The 24,590-nt window shown below is 43.5% G+C and overlaps 1 protein-coding gene across 1 annotated transcript in view; it reads left to right on the top strand.

Moving 5' to 3' along the window:
- Positions 1-24,590, top strand: part of RIN1 (Ras and Rab interactor 1) — a 48,112-nt gene that overhangs the window by 10,701 nt on the left and 12,821 nt on the right. The window contains exons 4-7 of the mRNA XM_073605232.1: positions 4,207-4,321; positions 11,139-11,211; positions 21,370-21,461; positions 23,550-24,569. Of these exons, the coding sequence (XP_073461333.1) occupies positions 4,207-4,321; positions 11,139-11,211; positions 21,370-21,461; positions 23,550-24,569 (1,300 nt within the window). The remainder of the gene's footprint in view (positions 1-4,206; positions 4,322-11,138; positions 11,212-21,369; positions 21,462-23,549; positions 24,570-24,590) is intronic.

The following is a 24,590-nucleotide window of genomic DNA, read 5'->3' as shown; positions in this document are numbered from 1 at the left end:
TCGGATAACACAGGACAACTATTAGCTAACGCGTTTCACATAAATTTGATGCGAAACGCGTTAGATTTTATGTGACCTAGTTTTGTTACAATAAAGGTGCTTTTTTCACGGAAGTGCGGCCATCCAGGCTTTTCGGTTTTTTCCTTCCATTAATTGTGCAGTGCCAGCACCTGTGAGGCTGGGGGAGGATTTTTCTCATTGATTGAAGTGGTTTTCCTGTGAGCGGCTTTATCTCCTCATCTCTATATCTGAAGATACCCCAGTACTTACACTCACCGGCCACTTTATTAGGTACACATTGCTAGTACCGGGTTGGACCCCCTTTTGCATTCAGAACTGCCTTCATTTTTCGTGACATAGATTCAACAAGGTGTTGGAAACATTCCTCAGAGATTTTGGATCATATTGACATGATAGCATCACGCAGTTGCTGCAGATTTGTCAGCTGCACGATTAATCGTCGAAAATCGTTATCGCGATTTTTTCCCCGTGGTGATCTTGACAAAAGTGTTTCACAATTCTGTCTATGCAAAGAATTCTCTCTGCTCTTCTGAAGCCACAGCTGTAAAAAAAAAACAGGCAGTCTGCCAAGAATCACAACATACTTAAGCCCCGTACACACGATCCGATTATCGGGCAAATGATCGTCCGTTTTTTTTGGGTTTTTTTGCATACTAATCTCACGTCGAATCTAATGGGTTTACAAAAGTCACGAAAATTCCCGGACGACAGAATAAAAATTCGGAAGTGATGTCATGTGTTGTAATGCATTTGTATTGCATTTTCGAACAACAGCTGTACTGCTTAAACGAAAATCATAAGATCTGGCATCGTACGAAAAAAATTTTCGTGCATTTTCGATAGAATAATATCGGATGAACTGTCCTGATCGGCTCTCGAAAGCTCTGTACCAACGATCCGATTATCGTACGATCGATTCGAATGCGGCATTTTTTGTACGATTTTCGGATCGTGTGTACGGGGCTTAAGTGTAAACATTGTAAAAATTTGTCAATGGAATAGACTTGTGTGTAAATGAAGAAAGTTTAACCACTTAAACACTAAACCTTTTTCTGACATTTGTTGGTTTCAAGTTAAAATCCTTTTGTTTTTTTTTTATAGAAAATTACTTAGAACCCCCAAACATGATATATATATATATTTTTTAGTAGAGACCCTAGAGAATAAAATGGTGGTTGTTGCAATATTTTATGTCACACTTTATTTGTGCAGCGATCTTTCAAATGCAATTTTTTGGGAAAAAAATTACTTTAATGAATTAAAAAAAAAACAAAACACTAACCAGTAAAGTCAGCCCAATTTTTTTTGTATAATGTGAAAGATTTTACGTCGCGAGAATCGTGATCTTTTTATTCTAAGCAAAAAAATCGTGATTCTCATTTTGGCCAGAATCGTGCAGCTCTACTGCACATCCATGAAGAGAATTTTCCCGTTCCACCACATCCCAAAGGTGCTCTATTGGATGAGATCTGGTGACTGTGGAGGCCATTGGAGTACAGTGAACTCATTGTCATGTTCAAGAATACAGTGGTGAGGTGATTTGAGCTTTGTGACATGGTGCATTAACATGCTGGAAGTAGCCATCAGAAGATGGGTACACTGTAGTCATAAAAGGATGGATATAGTCAGCAATAATACTCAAGTAGGCCGTGGCATTTATTAAATATATTTATATTAAAATATCCCCCACGCCATTACATCACCACCACCACCAGCCTGAACCATTGATACGTGGTAGGATGGATCAATGCTCTCATGTTGTTTACGCCAAATCCTGACCCTACCATCTGAATGTCTAAGCTGAAATCGAGACTGTGTGAATTGCAGTTTCCAGTTCTGACAGGAGTGGCAACCGGTGTGGTCTTCTGCTGCTGTAGCCCATTTGCTTCAAGGGTCGATGTGTTGTACATTCAGAGGTAGTATTCTGCGTACATTGATTGTAACAAGTGGTTATTTGAGTTACTGTTGCCTTTCTATCATCTCAAACCATTCTGTCCATTCTCCTTTGACATCAACAAGGTATTTTCGTGCACACAACTGCCGCTCACTGGACATTTTTTCTTTCTCTGACCATTCTCTGTATACCCTAGAAATGGCTGTGCGTAAAAATCCCAGCAGATGAGCAGTTTTTGAAATACTCAGACCAGCCCGTCTGGCACCAACAACCATGCCACGTTCAAAGTCACTTAAATCCCCTTTCTTCCCCATTTTGATGCTCGGTTTGAACTTCAGCAAGTTGTCTTCACCACGTCTAGATGCCTAAATACATTGAGTTGTTGCCATGTCATTGGCTGATTAGCAATTTGTGTTACCAAGCAATTGAACAGGTTTACCTAGTAAAGTGGCCGGTGAGTGTAGATCCACACAGGTAGCACAGACACCTTAACCAGTCACCATGAAAAGGCTAATGATATTGTCAAAAAGACAAAATAAGGAATGTAGGGAAGTACACACCTAGCACAGGTAAAGTTTTAAAGCGGAGCTCCACCCTAAAGTGGAACTTCCGCTCATTGGATTCCTCCCCCCCTCCGGTGCCACAATTGGCACCTTTCAGGTGGGAGGGAGGTGCAGATACCTGTATAATACAGGCATCTGCACCCACTTCTGGGTATAGATAGCCGCAGAATATCTGCAGATGCCCCCCCCCCCCATTGTGTTCTGGGAAACGCACCGTTCCCAGAATACAATGGGGACCAGTGAAGACGCGCAGCGCGACTCGCGCATGCGCAGTAGGGAACCGGGCAGTGAAGCCGCAACGCTTCACTTCCTGATTCCCTGACCGAGGATGGCGGCGGGGGCAGCCGAGAGATGAGCGACCCTGGGACAGGTAAGTGTCCATTTATTAAAAGTCAGCAGCTGCAGTATTTGTAGCTGCTGGCTTTTAATCATTTTTTTTAAGGTGGAGCTCCGCTTTAAGGCCCCATGCACACAGAGCATTTGCTCATCTCTCTCCCCTGGCCGCAGTGTTTTAGCAGAAAAAACACTTGGTGCGTTTAGACACGTTTAGATTCATAAAGTGCTTAGGTGGTAACACATTTCATTGGCCAGAAGCACACCAAATTTAGGGTTCCTCGCACAAAGTGGCCCCGAGATATGGGGCCCCAAAGTCGGGTTGCGAAATGTCAAGCACTTTTCTGCAGCAGAGAATGACATTTTGTGACCCGACTTTGGGCCCCGTATCTCGGGGCCACTTGGTGCTAGGAACTCCAGATTTGGATATGTTGTAGTGCTAGTTCCACTGTTTGCACACCAAGGTTCCTAGCACCAAGTGGCCCCGAGATATGGGGCCCCAAAGTCGGGTCGCAAAATGTCATTCTCTGCTGCAGTTTACCATCATATTTCTGTGTTTTCTGGTCCAAAAAATAGGGTTCCTTTAAAAACACTTATAAGCGCAAATGTGGCTAAACGCGGTACCGGCGTTTAGCCACGTTTGGCATCTGAAACGTGGAAAACTTTTGCGTCTGAACCCATTTTTTTGCTTCTGGAAAAACGAGGTTAAATGCAACTGCCTAAAAACGCCAAAAAACGAGACTGTGTACATGGACACATAGGATAACATTGAATGAGTTCAGGGGCAGTTGAAAAAAGTGTCCAACTGCCTCTGAACGTGTGTTTAACAGCGTCTTGTGTGCATGAGGCCTAAACCGTTAAGGCTTATATGAGATTTTAATTATTGCATTTACTTTTACCAAGCCATGTTGTTGCATTTATAATTCCACCAGTATCATCATACTACAAATCAGCAGCATGTTCCCCTACATACACAGAGCTAAAGAAAACATTCAGTAAGTTTGCCTTTGTCCCCAGTGAAGCACTCAGTGTTGTAAGGTTATAGGGAGCTTACATGTTCAGACTTTGTCCTTTTGCTATATTTTTAGGCTTGTATTTATATCATTATAGAGAACATATTCATTTCTTTTTTTCTAGTCTAATTCCCATTTTGAATATTGGCAAATCCAGAATAACTGTGCCCTTAGGCTTATATTTTACATGTACATACTTATCCATTGCTGTCTTTTTAAAACAAAGTAAGCCTCATAAGTTTTATTTTTAGTACTGTATTCTTGTTCCCTAAGGAATGGCCTGTTGTGTTTTTTCTATTTTTTTGACACTAGAATATATGTATTTTGTCACTATTTTAATGTCCATTGTACTCAGAATTTACCATAGTCTTTTATTTTCCAGACATTCTTGGTGAGGAGATCCAACACTCGGCAGCAGTTGGTCCTGTGTGTGCGACTATCAGATGACTGCGGGCCAAGTTTCATCCATCAGGCTTATATACATGAAGGATCATCAGGTGAATAGCAGACAGGCCACAATACACTAGACAAGGTGCAGCAGAGTACAGTAGGTTGCCCATCCTCGGTTAAGGTGGTTAGGTCAATTCATGTGTTTCTTTTACTGGGTGTGTGCTTTTCTATTGAATTGTACAGTAGCAAGATGCAACTGTTTCATTGGTCTCCCAGCAATTGCCTAATGCATCTGGTTTGTTTTCTCTTCACTGGGAAAGTAATGGCAATCAGAGAGAATCACCCTGCTTGGACCCCTTTGGATTATTTGTTGGGGAGCAGCTCTGAAGTGTCTGGAGAACTCAAAACTACTTCGATTTTTGTGCACTGAGATTTAAAACCCTCACATAAATGCCTGTCTTGAACCTTACAGGGTATTAGTAAGGTGCAGTATAGTGTAGCACGATTTGTACTGGTCATAACTATATGTGACATACTTTACAACCTGCAGCTTCCATAAGACTATTCAATTTCCGACACTTCTGGGAGTGTCGTTGCCTGTGCCCCCTGTCACTACAGGACACATCAGTGACATAGGGGTCAGAGGATGGAACCTCGACACGCAGCATGGGACACAGGCATCTGACACTCCCATAAATATTGATTGTCAATAAGACTGGAGAAAGCAATTGAGCTGGAAAGAAAGAGGAAAATGAGACGGGATGCTGGACAAGTGAGTACAAAAGCTTTTCTATTGCAGGGATCTTTGTTCTTTTTATTTATTTATTTATTTATTTTTTATTTATAACCTGACAGGGTCACTTTAAGAGCCTCTATTTTGCTGTGTAAGCTGGATGGACTATAAACCCCCAACCATCAACAAATCACTTTTTCACTTTGCTGCTTCTCTTGGTCTTTTACGAAAACAACTGCATAATGAAATATTAATTCCAGCCATTAGTTGACTGCTGTTTATGTGAATGGCTGTGGTAAAAGCATAGTAACGAGTCTGCAGTCTACAGCATTTTCAATGAGATTATCAATTTATTGTCCACATTAGTGCCTGATTATTTGAAACTCCTTAGAGCAAAAGAAATGACTTGTGTGTATTTAAAGGGAACACATGGTATTTTTTTTACACTTGCGTTATTACTGTAAAGTTTAGCTGAAACTAATTCTTGATAAGCCTTTCACATATTGCTTGTTTACTTTTCCATATATTTAGTCCTTACAGTTCACATAGATTTGTATGAAGCTTCCCCCTGTAGTGACTATATTATTTTCAGCCAATTAAATCTGCATACAAGCTGAAATATTGCTGAGCAAGAATAAGCAACATGATAACCCACCAGGGGACTGCATTAGGTTCAGTGAACTTTCATTGATCTGGACTGACCCATATATATTAATTGCAACTTCAAGCAACTAGTGCACCGTATTCTTCTAAATCATCTTCATTTCTCTGACTTCTAACCTAGGCTGCCATACTCATGTTCAACCATGACATGCTAATGCACAGATGATCTCCAGTATCTGCTTGCTTCAAGCTGTTGATGGAGCTTATTGTACTTAGCAAAAAATACCCTTCATCTATACTTTTCTCTGGACACCTTTTTTTGTTTTTTTCCCTGAGAAGGAAACAGTAATATGACTAGTCGCATTCCAGGAAATCTCTGCTGTTGACTAGTGGTGGGGGCACAATGTGCAGTCTGGCAAACCTAAGTAATCATGGTTGAGTCACATGAGTAGAGAGAATCAGTTAATGTATGTTCAGTCGGACATGACATACCCCTGTATGGGTACTTTTACATATGTAGGACTGAGCCCAAAAAGTTTAAAAGTACCAATTCAGGGGACAGATACAGACCTCTCCTTCTCTCTCTTCCCCTCTCTCTCTATCTTCCTCCCTCTTTCTCTCTCTTCCTCTCTCTCTTTTCTGCCTCTCTCTCTCCATTTTCTCTGTCTCTATTTCTCTCTCTTCCTCTCTATGCTAAACCTTTCATCCAATCTATGAATTCTTACATTTGTTGTTTTGAACAGCCAGTAAGAAGGAGAACTAGTGGTAAAAAGGACTTGTGGGAGTGCCGTTTACTCTCTCTCTCTTCGGGTATATGTGTATATTGTATATATATATATATATATATATATATATATATATATATATCTCTCTATCTATCTATCTATCTATCTATCTATCTATCTATCTATAGATAGATAGAGATATATATATATATATACACACACACACACACACACACACACATGTATACATATACACAGTATATATACAATATACAGTATTTAAAACACCAGGGATTACTACAGATTTTGGATATCATGTCTGTATGCATCATTTAAATTACATTGGTGTATGTCTCCAATTGTAAGTGATAATACACTTCTGCCACCTTCTGGTGATATGACTACACTGCATTTTACTGGAACAAACTACTAATATTGGAACATTAATGCTTCGGAAACATTTCATATTGCACAATTTAAATATGCACAGTGTATTCTTCATAGGAAATCATGTAAAGCATAGTAAACCTTTTATTCTAAAATTCAATTTAGGCTACCACAGAAGAAAGGGCAAATAATTCACATCTCAATGCAGGAAAATAAATATTGTCTTGGTTACAGGCTATGAAAAGTATTTATATATTGTGACAGTACAACTCCCTGTCACGGTGTGAGAAGGTTTAAGTGTCACTCAGGGTTCTCATCTTTTGCACAGTCAATTTTTAAACAGTACTATATATATATATATATATATATATATATATATATATATATATATATATACAGTGGGGACGGAAAGTATTCGGACCCCTTTAAATGTTTCACTTTTTGTTATATTGCAGCCATTTGCTAAAATCAGTTTTTTCCTCATTAATGTACACACAGCGCCCCATATCGACAGAAAAATACAGAATTGTTGACATTTTTGCAGATTTATTAAAAAAGAAAAACTGAAATATCACATGGTCCTAAGTATTCAGACCCTTTGCTCGGTATTTAGTAGAAGCACCCTTTTGATCTAATACAGCCATGAATCTTTTTGGGAAAGATGCAACAAGTTTTTCACACCTGGATTTAGGGATCCTCTGCCATTCCTCCTTGCAGATCCTCTCCAGTTCTGTCAGGTTGGATGGTAAACGTTGGTGGACAGCCATTTTTAGGTCTCTCCAGAGATGCTCAATTGGGTCAGGGCTCTGGCTGGGCCATTCAAAAACAGTCACAGAGTTGTTGTGAAGCCATTATTTTAGCTGTGTGCTAAGGGTCATTGTCTTGTTGGAAGGTAAATCTTCTGCCCAGCCTGAGGCCCTGAGCACTCTGGAGAAGGTTTTCGTCCAGGATATCCCTGTACTTGGTCGCATTCATCTTTCCCTCGATTGCAACCAGTCATCTTGTCCCTGCAGCTGAAAAACACCCCCACAGCATGATGCTGCCACCACCATGCTTCACTGTTGGGACTGTATTGGACGGGTGATGAGCAGTGCCTGGTTTTCTCCACACATACCGCTTAGAATTAAGGCCAAAAAGTTCTATCTTGGTCTCATCAGACCAAAGAATCTTATTTCTCACCATCTTGGAGTCCTTCAGGTGTTTTTTAGCAAACTCCATGCGGGCTTTCATGTGTCTTGCACTGAGGAGAGGCTTCCGTCGGGCCACTCTGCCATAAAGCCCCGACTGGTGGAGGGCTGCAGTGATGGTTGACTTTCTACAACTTTCTCCCATCTCCCGACTGCATTTGTGGAGCTCAACCACAGTGATCTTTGGGTTCTTCTTTACCTCTCTTACCAAGGTTCTTCTCCCCCGATAGCTCAGTTTGGCCGGACGGCCAGCTCTAGGAAGGGTTCTGGTCGTCCCAAACGTCTTCCATTTAAGGATCATGGAGGCCACTGTGCTCTTATAACCTTAAGTGCAGCAGAAATTTTTTGGTAACCTTGGCCAGATCTGTGCCTTGCCACAATTCTGTCTCTGAGCTCTTCAGGCAGTTCCTTTGACCTCATGATTCTCATTTGCTCTGACATGCACTGTGAGCTGTAAGGTCTTATATAGACAGGTGTGTGGCTTTCCTAATCAAGTCCAATCAGTATAATCAAACACAGCTGGACTCAAATGAAGGTATAGAACCATCTCAGGCTGGTCTCACACTGGTGCGACACAACAGCCGTCCTCCTCTGGATCCAATTTTGCCCTGTGACTTAAAGCCGACATACGTCCGACTTTCAATAAACGGGGATCCGACTTGGATCCCCGCCAATACCAGGCACTGTGTTTGGTATGAATCTTGAGGGGAAACTCCAAATTTTTAATAAAAACCGGCATGGGTTCCCCCTCCAAGAGCATACCTGGCCCTTCGGTCTGGTATGGATTTTAAGGGGCACCCCCTACGCCAAAAAAAACGGCGTATAAGGGGGGCCCCCAGATCCCGGCCCCCCACCTTTTGTGAATGAGTATGGGGTACATCGTACCCCTACCCATTCACCTAGGAAAAAAAAGTGTCAATAAAAAAAAAAAAAACACTACACGGGTTTTTAAAGTAATTTATTAGGCAGCTCCGGGCGTCTTCCGACTTCGGGGGTCTCTTCCTTCTTCTCCGTGGTCTCTTGCTTCTTATCTGCGGTCTCTTCCTTCTTCTCCACGCTCTCCGGCCTCTTCTTCGCGCTCTGCGGCCTCTTCTCCGCGCTCTCAGGTTCTTCTCCCGCAGGGCACCCCCCACTCCAAAGCACCCACCCCCCCATGTTGAGGGCATGCTGCCTGGCGTGGCTCAGGAGGGGGGGGGGCGCTCGCTCGTCCCCACCCCTTTTCCTGACCGGCCGGGCTGCGTGCTTGGATAGGGGTCTGGTATGGATTGCGGGGGACCCCCACGCCATTTTTTCGGCATAGGGGGTGCCCCTTAAAATCCATACCAGACCGAAGGGCCTGGTATGCTCTTGGAGGGGGAACCTATGCCGGTTTTTTATTTAAAATTTGGCACGGAGTTCCCCCTCAAGATCATCTGAGCACAAGTCGCATGCCAAAGTTGGATCATGCAAGACGGCGATTCGACTTTGATCCGACTTCAATGATAGTCAATGGGCTGAAGTAGTACTTGTGTCGGACCAGTTAGGACGGCTCCCATAGGGAAACATTGATTTTCACACGTCATGCGACATGAGCTCCCAATGTCGGAGCGTTTGTCGCACTAGTGTGAACCCAGCCTCAAGGATGATCAGAAGAAATGGACAGCACCTGAGTTAAATATATGAGTGTCACAGCAAAGGGTCTGAATTCTTAGCACCATGTGATATTTCAGTTTTTCTTTTTTAATAAATCTGCAAAAATGTCAACAATTCTGTGTTTTTCTGTCAATATGGGGTGCTGTGTGTACATTAATGAGGAAAAAAAAATGAACTTAAATGATTTTAGCAAATGGCTGCAATATGCAACAAAGAGTGAAAAATTTAAGGGGGTCTGAATACTTTCCCTCCCCACCGTAAATATATATTGTAGCAGAGCGTCCCAGAAAGAGCACATGGACCGCAGCGGCGAGCGTGTGATGTCACAGGAAATGATGCAATGCATTTCCTTGCGTGCGCTCTGCCAATGGTAGTGACAGGCGCGCTCCTTTGTCAAGTTAATTATGTAGGGGCATGAGTGCCTTAAATAGGGGGCGTTAATTAGAGGAGGTTATCTTGTTGATTCATAACAATCAGGTTGTTGGATAGTTCAGATGCCCTCTAGTGGCCGGCAAACAGAATAGTTTATGATGGACACTAGTAGAAAATGTCCCAGCATTAGTGGGATTAAACAATGTTTCAGGCTTGGCGGTCAATGGGAGTAAAAAAAAAAAACATAGAGCCTGTGGTCAGTAGATTATTGGTATCAGTGGGAGGAATAGTCCTCCCTCACTGGCATCAGTGGGAGGAGTAGTACCCCCTTGTTGGTGTCAGTGGGAGGATTAGTGCCTTGCATCAGTAAGAGTAATAGTCCCCCAAGGGCCAGATAAAGGCAAGCAAATGAGCGCAGTTTGGAAATGACTGCTCTAGACCAAAGAGAGAGACAATTGAGGGGGGGGGGGGAGAAAACTTTGAGTTTATGTAACCCAACCTATGAAATTGTTTGAGTCAGATAGCTGATGTCATTCATTTCCTGGGTTGAGGGTCATGGATATCTTCAGTTAATTTGTAGAGGCCGGATATTTTTATGTGCTCCCAGAAAATGGTGAACACACAGTTCTTTTTAATTGCAGTTTTTTTCTATTGACACAACCCATCCTCACAGCCTGTATAAAGGCAGGAAAGTAAAGGGAAGGCTGGGAGGCACTATGAAAAGCGCCACAAACCACACAATAAAAATGGTGGATCAAGAAAGTTTGAAGCAAACTGTCAACCATTTATGAATATTAGTTATAGTTATACCTAAAGCAGAACTTAACCCAGAAGAACCGGCTCAGGTCAGGATGGCGCTGGATCCTTAGACAGGTAAGTTTCCTATATGAAAATTCAGCAGATGCAATATTTGTAACTGCTGACTTAAAATTTTTGCACCTAAGGTGAAGATCCTCTTTAAAATTACTCAATCCAGACTGAACCTTAGACCATGTGAAACTGTTCATTCATTGCAAGATACCAGTGCATAAGCAAATCATGCTTATCTGAGTCTTTTAAAGATTCTTGTATTGTACTTTGGCCTTTTCAATCACTGAAGAAGTAGATTATCAGTTTGAGTACCAAGTCAGGCCCACTAATCTCCTTAAGTTATGTAATTTGATTATAGCTATGGTATGTCTTTGCTCTACTGAATATTATATAAATTAAGTGCTTGTTCTCAACTCTGGCCTCTCTCCTGATCTGAACTGATTTGATGACTGTGGATTTTTTCTGTACATTGCAGGTCTCTCTCTGGAACGTTCAACATTTACCTTTCCAGATCTTATCCGACTTATATCTTACTACAGTTCTGAAAGGTAATTAGTTAAACTGTATGTAAACCCTAATAATGAACTTCTTTTCTTTGCTCACCTTTGCTCTACTAATGATACCATTGAAAGTGTTTTTTATATCTTTTTCATAAGTGCATTTTCTATGTTGCCAGAAATCTTGTGAACTGATCACTTCCTGTAAACTGATCACTTCCTGTGTTCTCCACCTGTACCCAAGGAGCGGTTATGGAGATGAGGAGTGAAAGGTGATTAGGAGAGGTCTGAGTTTTTTAATGCATCAGAAGTAATGTAGGCAGGGCTGACAACAAATGCTTTGGAATTCAGAGCCCAAAATTCACTCTGTTGTCTTGTCAAACGGGAAGGTAGGAGCACACTATATTGCAGACACATAATCAACCATTATTTTTCAGTACTTGCAGCATGTAGATAGGAATAAAACATATGAAAATGTTCATGCAAAGCAAATATGTATTAAATATGTTTATTTTTATATTTATCTTTTATCTAAGTCCTTCTGAATTTTCGACGGAAAAAGTCCGATGGGGCATACACACGGTCGGAATATACGATGAAAAGCTCCCATCGAACTCTTTCTGTCGGAAATTCCGCTTGTGAGTATACGGCATTAGGGAGATTAACCCTCTCTATTGATCCTGTTATTTATTATTTATTACAGGTATTTATATTGTGCAGACAATTTATGCAGTGCTTTACATCTATATTCACATCAGTCCCTGCTCTCAAGAAGCTTACAATCTAAGGTCCCTAACTAATGTCCATACATACCCATACTAGGGCCAATTAACCTATTTACAGCTATCACTAAAAGTGAAAAAATTAGAATTCCCTCACTTTGGAGGGATTTGCTCTTACATTCTGTTTTGGCTATAGGACATAATGTGAGGCGAAATCTCCCCAGTGGGTCACAGATGGCAAAAAAAATGACAAGGGTTATAACCCTCCCTACTCTATGCAAAATTAAAAAATGGCCTTTAGTTCTACTTTAAGTCCTCTTCAGGATTTGGACTGTAGTCTTTACTCTGATAATCACAAACTCTGCCTATGTTAGGCAAAGTAGAGGAACCTATTTGTTTTGTTGAGAATCAGGGCTATATTTACTATGAAGCACTTCAGGACTAGTACCTGAAGTAGGTGGCTTCTGTTTTTTTCCTCTTTTATGGCTACCACTGGTTACTTTTTGGTAAACCTAGCAGTAAGATTGTGGGGGTGGAGTATGGAAACTGTATAGTAGGGATGATTAAACTAAGAAGATTTGCTGAGAGCAATCCTAACCTTTTTACAGCTCACGTATTTATGGCCACTTCCTCTATACCGATAGTTCCACACAATTCTGATTTACCAATAGGAAACTTTAAATGTTTGTGGCATTTAAGGTTTTGAGTTATAAACCAGTGGTATGAAATTAAAGTGCTCTGCTGTCTTCTGGTCTAGTAAATTGCTATTAAATAGCAAAGCACTTTACTAGCAAAGTGCTATTAAATTGAACGAGGGTAATTTACTAGGACTGGAGCAACTTTACGTGGCAACCAATCGGCTTCTATATTTATTTTCAAAGCTTAACTGAACAAGCTGAAGCTAGAAGGTTAATATCTGCTCCAGATTCTGTCTAATCCAGTTTTAGTAAATTCCCCCCAACAAGTAAAAAAAAAAAAAAAGGTATAAAAACATATAGAGCCCATGACCTTTCAGGCTGGGTTCACACTATTGAGAATTGGATGCGGGTTCCCCATGTCAGGCGATTGTGACCAGCTTTCTATGGAGCCGGGTCACACATCTCTGGAGCGGCTCCGTTGCGAATTGCACAGGAGTCCTGTGCGTCTTCTGGTCTGTTTCAGGTCCGAATTCAACCAAAAATTAGGACTGAAATCAGACCTGAAATGGTGAATAGGGACACACCGGACCCCTGCTGTGAGCTGCTCCGTACTGCAGTGTGAAACCAGCCTCAAAGTTATGTGATCAGCCTCTCTTCTAATTATGGAGTTTTCAACATATTGCAGGTTCCATTTTGGGTCCTGCTGTTAAAGTGGTTGTAAAGTCACATATATAAATTACTTAAATCCCCTCTGTTTTATGAAGATATAAAGTACAGTGTGTGTGTTTTTAAAAAATGATAAAGCTAAATGCCTTCTTTGCCCAGCACTGCTGTGTGGCCATGTGTCCTCCCTCCACTCTTCTTCTCGATCTAAGGAGTACAGTGGAAGGGGCTGAGATTCCCCTCTGATGTATGCCAGCTAGCAGAGGGAGGGCATGTGACCACACAGCAGAGCTGGGCAAAGAAGGTACTTAATATGTTCCTAAAACAGAGAGGATACAAATAATAATATATGTTACATTACAGCCACAAGGGAATAGATGCAGGAGGGGCAGAGGGGAGAGGAGATCGGCTCAGAGCATAAACTACGGAAATGAAAGGCAAGGAGGGAGGGGGAGATGCAGAGACGATAAGGAGAGAGCAGGATGACGGAGGCAAGTAATCTGACCACGCTATCGTTGATCAGCAGCCACGATAAGCGTGGTCACATTACAGCAGGGAACACAGGAACAGCCAGGATCAACCAGGTATTGTATAACATGTATTGGGACAAATGACACTGCAAAATCACTGTGTGGTATATCATGCTTTAAAGGAAAAGGAGCATTTTTTTTTTGTTTGTTTAGGGTTAACACCTTTTTAATGAATGGGCTGTAAAATACAGGCTGTGATGTGGAGCAATGCTGATTTGTATAGCAGAGAGTGGTAATGGGATATTCGCTCTTAAGGGCATATTTATGATGCTTTCAGTATGACATTCACTAATCATACACTGCAGGTATATCTTCCTGGTGCATGTGTTTAAAATTACAGTAATTGAATTACCTAGAGTGAATGATTGGTGAATGTCCTTTGCATTTGAACTATGCTGCTATAAACTGATTGACTATTATTCATTTTTGTAGAGGGATTTCTGCCAACACCAGTTAGAGAACACCTTTTTATTTAAATAAAAAATATAGCATCTGGGTGCAGCAACACTCTGTTAAAGCTGCAAAAAATCTGGCCAGTTACCTAAGGCCAGTTTGTGTGCAGCCAAAACTCTGCAGAAATGGATGAGCGGTTACATGTGAAAAGCAGCACCACCTGCTATTGATTGTATAGAGTACAAATCTGACATCTCCTGCTGACAGCTGGACATTCTTGCCAGTGGCCAATTTGGCCACACATATTCGGCTGTCTGAATATAGGGTAAGGGTGGGGAAGTCAGGCAGGTATGTAGGCAGTAGATACCTTTTAGCACTGCATACAGGCTACATTAGAAGTCCAGAACTTCCGATTGCCTTTTATTTTGATACGGAAAAGGGCAGGGGGCAGGGAACGGCCGCAGTTGGCTGCTCCTTTCGGCCAGTATCTCAACCCCCCACAAAGAAAAACAGGAGGGGACTATTGCGGTACTGGATATAACTAAATATTAAGTAAATCAGGGTAGATAGGGAAATAGTGGTTAGATAAAAATTCAATTTTAATAGAAAACATTATTAAAAGATTATTACAATGTCACATACAGTTGTAGTTCAAAGCAGAGACAGTATATACAACCATATGGATTACACCCAAGAATAATGATGGATACATAGATAGCTTGAATTCTCGACCGGTTTCGGGGTATTCACCGCTTCCTCAGGAGAGCAATATCTATAGTGCAACATGGAATAAATTGTAATAAATACAAGCAGATCAAAAAGTATATGAAGAAGTAATTATTACAGCAAAGTCATTACATAATACATTAAACAATTACATACAAATTTTGTACAATAAGGATAAGCTCACCCGTTCAGGGATTCTCTGTGGGTATGTAAGGCCCCATGTGATTCCCCCTGTGGCGAACACAGGGGATAGCAAACAGCCTCTGTTGAATAAATTTGGACAATTGAATTATGTAAGTCACTGAATTAGGGGATAAAAAAATCAAAAGAAAGAGTGGAATATAAGGGTGCCAGTGTTATGACTCTGAGATTTCCAAAAAACCAGTGTGCAGAAAAAGAACAAAGAAAAAGATAGAGAAGAGATAATTGATGGTGATAGAACGGAAAATACCAGAGGAAGAGACGGGGAGGGAAGGAAGGAGAAAAAAAAAAGGGGGGGGGGAAAGGGAGGAAACAGGGGAAGAAAGATAGTGGGGGGAGGGGAAGGGGGGGGGGGAGGGGGAGGGGGGGGGGGAGGAGGGAAGGAGGGAAAGGTGGGAAGGAGAGGGGAGCCAGTGGGGTCAGTGAAGAAAGGGGGAGAGAACCAATATTTCCATCTGTGTAGGAAACAGATCAGGACTGAAAGAAGTTGCACACAGGTATTGAGAGCTGGCACTCACCACTAAAGCGTTAATTAATTGAAAGACGCATGAGCTGGAATGGAGGAGGACAGCATAGCAGGGGATCATATACCAAAGTTGAAAAGACCAAGCACTGTTACAATAGCAATGAGAGCCCCCCAGGACTGGAGCCAGTGATGTATGCGGGCAGAGGGAGGTCACAGCAGCAACTGCAATCAAAGTTTGTATTAGAATTACCATCCATAAATATAGAAGGAAGGGTTTGCCCACAAGTAAAGAGCGGTATACAAGTAACAAACTAAGGATAAAGTTTGCAGTATTGGAGGTAGTGTGGATTGACAATGGGTACAAAGCAGTGCCGGGTTGGGGGGTACTAGTCCTCAGCAGAGGGGAAACACTCTGGATATAGACATAAACAGAGATACATTAAGGCTGCAAATGGCACTACAAGAGGAAGCCGTATTGGATGAACTTGATATGAGAGGAGGACACAATATGCAGGAAAGGTCTGGCTGGAAATAGGGAAAACAAGAGGGAACAGAACTTACCCGAAGGGTGATCCTCAAACAGCGCAGCGTCAGGAGGCTGTAGGCTCTCATAGCGGCCGTAACCGGCCGCTATAAGAGCACCCCAACCCGGAAGTCAGGGACGGCGTGACGGAGGCGGTCCCTGACGTAACAGGGTCTGCTCACCCGCACTGCGCAGGCGCACCGTTAGGTGCCACTGCACGAGCGCGCGCTCCCGTCAAAGGGAATCAACCTCCCAGACACGGAGACACAAGCAGCCCTGGGGCTGCCAGGGTGAGCATGTGTCCGCCACAGGGAGAAAAAGCAAGGCGAAACAAAGGCCAACAGAGTCCAATAACGGGGGAGGAGGTTATCCTTGAACAGCAATACAAATCACAACATAATAAAACATGGTATATTAAAAGCAAAAACAATACAATGATTCTGTATATAAGCAACGGAATGTCAATAACCAACAACATTCAGGAGTAAGCTTTAAGCAGAGAAGGCATCCTATATAGTGGTAGAACCCAATGGTAACAAAGGGCAAAGGGGGGGGGGGGGGGGGGTGGAGGAGGGAAAAAAAAAAAAAGAGGGGCTGGGAAAGAAGGGAGAATGGAATTAACCTTGTGATGGGAGGGGGGGGGGAGGAACAGGGACAGGGGGAGGGAGAAGTGGAGGGGAAGGTAAGGGAGGGAAGAAAGGGAAGGGGGAGGAGGGGGGAGGGGAGGGAAAGGACAGGAAGGAAAAGGGGGGAGGGAGAGGGGGAGGGAGGGGGGAAATAGGGAATAAGGCCTCATAAGAAGGCCCTATAGGACACTGATTCGTTTAGGCCGGGGGGGATGGTGGCATTGAGTCGCTCGATCCACAGGGATTCCCTTTGGAGTATCGAGCGATCCCAATCGCCACCCCTGGGACTAGGTTGAACCACCTCCAGTACCAGAAATTTGGCCACAGTGTTATCGAATCTATGATATAGGCCAATGTGTCGGCCGATAGTAGTTAATTTGCCGTTTTCTGAGTCATAGAGGTGGTCGCCGATTCTCTGTCTAAATTCCCGGATTGTTTTGCCCACATAAAAGGCTTTGCATACACAGTTCATAAGGTAGATCACCCCTTTTGTACCACAGTTGGCGAAGGTCCGTGGGACCAGAATCTCCCCATTGGGTAGAACCACAGTTCTACTTTCGTGGACCCAAGGGCACCGGGGACACTCCCCGCATTGAAATGTGCCATTGGGACCACTCCTCAAAGGTTTAGTGGGATTATAATGGCTGGCAGTTAACTGATCACGTAGTGACCGCGCTCTACGGAAGACCACTTCCGGTGTGTGTCTAATATATTTGGTCAGTGTGTGATGTTCAGCCAAAAGATGCCAATGTTTGGTTAGAATATTACGAAGTACGTTGTGATGTGCAGAGTAAGTCGTGATGAATCTTACGGTTTCTGTGGGAGAAGAGGGTTTCCTGCCTTTGAAAAGTAGAGAATTCCGGGAGCGTGACAAGGACTTATTATATGCTTTGCGCAAGATGGTAGAGGAGTAGCCTCACGTAAGAGACTTCGTTTTGGGGGCAACACCCCTCCAACGAACTCCAAAAAAGATAAGAAAGGCCCAAAAGGCCCCAGATCCACTCAGGCACCCCCTACACAAACTTCACACGATATAAATACCCCCTTAGAAGGGGCCACTGGTCACTCCACATTGCACGGTACTATTCCCAAAATCTTAAATTCGGCTTTAATGACTAATAAATATACGAAAATTAATGAGGATGCCATTTTTTTAGATCTGAAAAAACAACAGAGCAATCTAGATGCTTACGTCCTAAAACCTCCACCGTCTCAACAAAACCCTCCCCTCCATGCCACACCGACCGTAATGTCATAAATCTTACCCCCTACACATTCAATAGTGAGGAAATCTCGGTGTTACAGCTAGGTCTGGGTTTCTGTCCTCTTGATGCACTGAAGGTTACTGAAACAATTAAGGACCTGTACCTTTTTGCACGTAACTTAACCTTTAGGTTTATCTATGATAAGGATCGCATCAACTTAGGATTGGAGCGTGAGCTCGCGGAGCGTACCAAAGGCTTCTCTATGGAAGAGTTCAGGGCGCTCCGCGACCTGATGCTCCTATACGATGAAGGTGACACCGGAGACCCCGCATCCTCACAAGATTGCGGGGGTCCTGACGATACCCCTGCCAATGAACCTGTAACAGGGACAGTTTCACCTACTCTCCCTGCACCTAATATGTCTGGTCCTCCGGTTATCCCTAAACAAACATCTCTGCCCAAGCCCTTTCGCCTACGATCCCGTAGGTTTCCCGATCTCAATACCTGCCCTGAGATATGGGCCTTCCTTCGAGCTACAATTAGTGACCTCAAGAAACAAAAATGGCCTGATTTCCCCTCAAACCTTGATTCTAGTCAAATCCGAGCCCTTCGGTCCTTGCAGCAACGCTCTGATGTCGTGATCAAACAATCGGACAAGGGCGGTAATATTGTTCTTATGACCAATTACCAATACCAATCTATGTGCCTTGCTATACTCAACAACAAACATTGGTATAGACCCATTTCTGAGATACACGTATCTTCCTTTGCACAGGAACTCCGGGCTCTTTGCACTGAGGCCTATATCACAGGCCTCATTGACAAAGACACCTTGGAGTTCCTGGTCCCCAAATTTCCCCGTACCCCTACCTTTTACTCCTTACCCAAGACCCATAAAGATGTACATATCCCTCCGGGAAGACCCATAGTGTCGGGGATAGGCTCCCTAACAGACAATGCGAGTAAATTCGTTGACGCTTTCCTAATGCCCCATGTCCGTAGCCTCCCGTCCTATATCAGAGACACTACTGACCTATTGCAACACCTTGAGGGAATCCAGATCCCTCCGGACGCCCTGCTCGTGGCTGTTGATATTGAGGCTCTCTACTCCAGTATCCCCCACGAGCAGGGCGTACGGACGGCTGGATCCTTCTTAGCTGAACAAGATACAACGACCTGGCCCTTGAATCAATTTGTACTGACACTACTGTATTTCATATTGACCAAAAATTATTTTACTTTTAACGATCAATTGTTTTTACAAATACAGGGTGTTGCAATGGGGACGTCGTGCGCCCCAGCGTATGCAAATTTATATCTAGGTGGCTGGGAGCGACATATCCATGCTCATGATCAATATATGGAATTTCTAAACGATATCCTTTTATGGTATCGTTTTATTGATGACCTTTTCATGGTATGGACGGGTTCTAGGGACAAACTTTTACAATTTTTACGTCAACTTGACAACAACGACCTAAATCTCAAATTTACATTTAAAATCGAGATTGAGCAAATCCCCTTCTTAGATCTACTAATTATTAAACAACCGGACGGAACTTTAGGCACTGACCTCTACAGAAAACCCACTGCTGGGAATACCTTGTTGTTCGCCACCAGTGCTCATCCGAATTCCCTGGTACGGAGCATACCCTATGCACGTTTACGTAGGAACTGTACACATGACAACGACTTTAAACGTCAGGCTAAAGCATTGCGCGAACGCCTCTTACAACGTGGCTACTCCTCTACCATCTTGCGCAAAGCATATAATAAGTCCTTGTCACGCTCCCGGACTTCTCTACTTTTCAAAGGCAGGAAACCCTCTTCTCCCACAGAAACCGTAAGATTCATCACGACTTACTCTGCACATCACAACGTACTTCGTAATATTCTAACCAAACATTGGCATTGGCTGAACATCACACACTGACCAAATATATTAGACACACACCGGAAGTGGTCTTCCGTAGAGCGCGGTCACTACGTGATCAGTTAACTGCCAGCCATTATAATCCCACTAAACCTTTGAGGAGTGGTCCCAATGGCACATTTCAATGCGGGGAGTGTCCCCGGTGCCCTTGGGTCCACGAAAGTAGAACTGTGGTTCTACCCAATGGGGAGATTCTGGTCCCACGGACCTTCGCCAACTGTGGTACAAAAGGGGTGATCTACCTTATGAACTGTGTATGCAAAGCCTTTTATGTGGGCAAAACAATCCGGGAATTTAGACAGAGAATCGGCGACCACCTCTATGACTCAGAAAACGGCAAATTAACTACTATCGGCCGACACATTGGCCTATATCATAGATTCGATAACACTGTGGCCAAATTTCTGGTACTGGAGGTGGTTCAACCTAGTCCCAGGGGTGGCGATTGGGATCGCTCGATACTCCAAAGGGAATCCCTGTGGATCGAGCGACTCAATGCCACCATCCCCCCCGGCCTAAACGAATCAGTGTCCTATAGGGCCTTCTTATGAGGCCTTATTCCCTATTTCCCCCCTCCCTCCCCCTCCCCCTCCCCCCTTTTCCTTCCTGTCCTTTCCCTCCCCTCCCCCCTCCTCCCCCTTCCCTTTCTTCCCTCCCTTACCTTCCCCTCCACTTCTCCCTCCCCCTGTCCCTGTTCCTTCCCCCCCCCCTCCCATCACGAGGTTAATTCCATTCTCCCTTCTTTCCCAGCCCCTCTTCCCCCTGTGAATGTTTACATGGTGTGTTCAATAAAAACATGGTAACATTTAATTCTGTGTGTGTTATTAGTTTATTCAGACTGTGATTGTCTATTGTTGTGACTTAGATGAAGATCAGATCACATTTTATGACCAATTTGTGCAGAAATCCATATCATTCCAAAAGGGTTCACATACTTTTTATTGCAACTGTATGTGTGAAACGCCTCTGCATGACCACAGTTTGGTGTCTCTGGTGTTATATTTGTGAAGAAAAATAAAAGGCAATCGGAAGTTCTGGATGTGCAGCCATTTTTTTCTTCTTTCCAAGTTTCCCACGGAGGCAGGCCGGGGCTAGCACTCTGCAAGATACTCCAACCAGCCTTATCTTTATACACCTGGAGCAGTGGTTCTTTTTCTTGTACATTAGAAGTCTAGTGAGTGCACTGTACATTCCAATAGGAATTTAGCAGGTTAAGCATATGGCATGTTTCACAGTTATAATTACACAGCATAAGTATGGGAGTTTGCGTTTACCTTAAGTAGCAGTACAGAGATTGAAAAATGTAGGACGGCATGAGTTCTAAATGTGAGATCTTTAGGTGCCAAGCTACTATTATAAATGTAATACAAAGCAATAGCAAGTACAGAAGAGGCATATTTCATCAGAATCCATTATTTTTCTAGTAAAGTTTTCTGTTAACCTATATTTTATAGTTACAGTGATCTATTCAACCATATTTAGCTGCACTTTCATGCATTTTTATTTTTCTACATTTATTCTTCTTTGCACTGTTACACTTATTTTGTATCTTGCATGCAACTTTTATTTTCCTTATTTTTCAGGGATGTTCTCCCATATACGCTAAGACTTCCCGCAGCTATAGAAAAAGTGACTTCACGCAAAGAGCTGGAGGCTATTTCCAATCTAGGACATGGTAAATAAATGAGAGTTTATTATGCTTATACTGTATACTGAGAATCAGGGGCGGACTGACCATTCGGGCACTGCCCGAGGATCCGGTGCCTCTAGGGGGCCCCATCAGAGTTGCCAGCCTCAGTAAAACCAGGGACAGTTTGTAAAAAACCTGTGTTTTTTTCATCTGTCCCTGAAATGTCTGACACCGACATGCTTTTGATGTGAAAATCTTGAGGCTATAGCTGCTCTGCCTCTGCACTGCAAATAGGAACACAGTGTACCCGCCCCCTTCCCCAGTGCAGCTTATTTGACATATGAGCAGGAGACTGCCGACTGCTTGAGGACAGGAGAAAGAGTGTACAGCCTGCAGTGTGGGAGGGGCTGCAGCCTGCTAGAAGGTAAGCTGGGTGAGCTGAACTGAATGTATTCTTGTCAGTGCTTACCCTGGTGAGCAGGGGGGAGGGGAGAAGCTGTGTTTCCTCTAGCAGGGCTCCTCCTGTCTCTGAAGCAGTCAGATCAGTTTTCTGTGTGAGGAGAAGTGCACTGCTTCTGGAGGACGGATGTTCGGAACTTCTATCTCAATCTCTACTATACCTCCCTACTCTTTACCTGCCCACCAGTACACAGGCACAGTCTTCCCCTCTCCTGCATCACCACTGCCTGTGTGTAAGAAAACCTTAAGCTTCCGTCCGTGCGCACTCATGTGCATGCGCACGGGCGTCTGTAGATGCCTAGGTGCGTTAATGCGCATGCGCATGGGTAGTGGACTGCGTGCACACACAGGCATCAAGCATGGCTTTTTTTCACATGCCTCACTGCCCAATCTGAGGCCAACCACAGCAGTTCACTATTCCTCTAGCTCTATGACTCACTTGCGTAGGGTTGCACACTGGGGGGCTCTGCTGTAGGGTGGCACACTGGGGGGCCCTGTCGTAAGGTGGAACTCTGCAGACTGTGATGTATAGGGAGAATGTTGGGACTTTGGTGTAAGGGAGGACTCTGATATGAGTATGGCGCTCATCCTGACTGCTGTACTCTATATGTTATTTTGTTTGTTACTTACTCCTGGCATGGCAGCCATCTGTAAGCCTGGGGGCCCCATAATCTTCTATTACCCAGGGGCCCCATGAGTTGTCAGTCCGCCCCTGCTGATAATCATGAGTACAATAAGAATAAGCCATGTAAAGCAGCTGGACCGAGTTTATTTTCTGATATTGTCATCCTCATGTTAACTCATGTTATACCTTTTGTTGCCAGTCCGGGTGCACATGGTAATACATGTTAATGGATACATGTTAATGGATTGTTGCTTTGGATGAGATCTGGGGGTGTGTCAATGGCTGCACTGTTATAACTCACAGGGGTTTCTGCATGTAGGCGGGGTGGGGCTGAAGATGAACCTTTCCTCCATGTTTTCCCATTAACTCATTGGGTGCCAAGTTTGGGTTACATTAGAGCACTACCCCTGGGTTGGTTTCTTCTGGGCTATTCTAGGCGCTTGAAATAGGGTCACTGCCTTACACATGGGATACATTTGCTCTGTGCTGTTTCCACCAATGCCCTGGGACAAGGCTGAGGCCGCCGTGAGGGAATCCTCGACCTTATGGAGGGCCTCTACTTTTAGAGATGAACATACACCATGTACACTTGCACTGTAACTACTCTCCAGTTAACTCTCGGGTCCCCGTAACAATATACACCTTCTCTATAACTTGCATTTAGGAGGGACATATTGAGCCTTGTCCGCATCCACCTGTCCAGCGTATCACCGCTACCTCACTCTCAGTAACAGTATGGGGTCCCGCCGTGCACCTACTGTGGACTCCTTGCATGCACTAAACTTCACTTGACTCTTCCGTACCTTTGTACAGGATGGGAACCTCATTGCTATGGGAGCCCACTCACAGAGAGGGTGCCAACAACAACTCCTTCCTGCAAGAGGCTATCCCACCTGCCCCAGGCACACGCTTAATGACAGGCTGTAGTTAATGAACTCTTATGCTACTTTAAGGCAGAAACCAAAAATTGAATAGTTGTATATGCTCTTTTATGTCTCATATTTGATTTCTCACATTCTAAATTAGTACTTTCTTTTGTTGCCTTTTAGAGTTCTGGAATTCCTCCCTTAATGCTCGTGATAATTCTTCAGCTCCAACCTTCAGTACCACTTTTCTTACACTCACCTTGTCACCTCTGCCTGACTTACCAGACACTATCAGCCCAACTCTTGTTCCTGCACTCAAAACTCGCAGCCCCAAAGAGGTTTCCTCAGGAGGGAAAGAAGGAGCACTCTTTTTTCTTAATCCTCTTTTCAAAAACAAAGACACTAGCGCACTCAAGCGCTCCCACTTCCAGAAGAGTATCAAAGTCAGGGTGTCTACTGAAAATTCAGGATCCCTTTCTCCTCCTCTAAACCCACCTCCTCCAGTGCCTAGTGAGGAAGCTGTAAAAGAGGAAGAAGAGGTGGTTTCAGTGGAGATGTCACATGGAACTGAGACCAAACAAACTGAGGAATCTTCAGAAGACCAAGAGTATAGAAAACCTCGGTCATCTCTTAGACAGCGTTTGAGAAAGAGCTTAAGTAAGGGTAGTCGTGACCTTGGAATAAAGCTGTCACCAATGCGGTCTAAAGATGTAGGTGACTACAATGTCCCTTCCACATTGGCAAGAACACAAGACTCAAAGGATGCAAGAGAGAACCACATCAATGGAGTGTCCACTTTGGAAGAGCAGGATAGTGGATCCATCAGCAGTGCAGATGATGTAACATCCGAGGATGGTGGAAAGTCTCCTCAGCTTACACGCAGAAAGAAAAAGAAAAGTGGCCGTTCCTCATTTCGGGCAGTTAGTGGAGCATTCTTGTCCCTTTTATCCCCAGAACGAAAGATGATGATATTAATAGAGGAAATGGGAAAAGACATGTCAACAGAGTTTGGGAAGGAACTGCAAGCCTTTCTTCAAAATATGGAACTGAGTAAAAATAAAGATGTAAAAGATAAGACACAGGAGGGACCTACAACTTATAAGAATTTGTTAAAGGAGATCAGGGATTTTATGGATCGCATGAAGCATTTGTTAAGAGAGAGTGCAGAAATGCACCTGGAAATGCTTATACCCGATGAACAAGGTTAGTTACGTTCCATATAAG

The sequence above is a fragment of the Aquarana catesbeiana genome, linkage group LG11 (assembly GCF_042186555.1).
Source record: "Aquarana catesbeiana isolate 2022-GZ linkage group LG11, ASM4218655v1, whole genome shotgun sequence".
NCBI classification, from domain to species: Eukaryota; Metazoa; Chordata; class Amphibia; order Anura; family Ranidae; genus Aquarana; species Aquarana catesbeiana.
The sequence above is the reverse complement of the archived record's forward strand: the minus strand, read 5'-3'. Positions and strand labels throughout refer to the sequence as shown.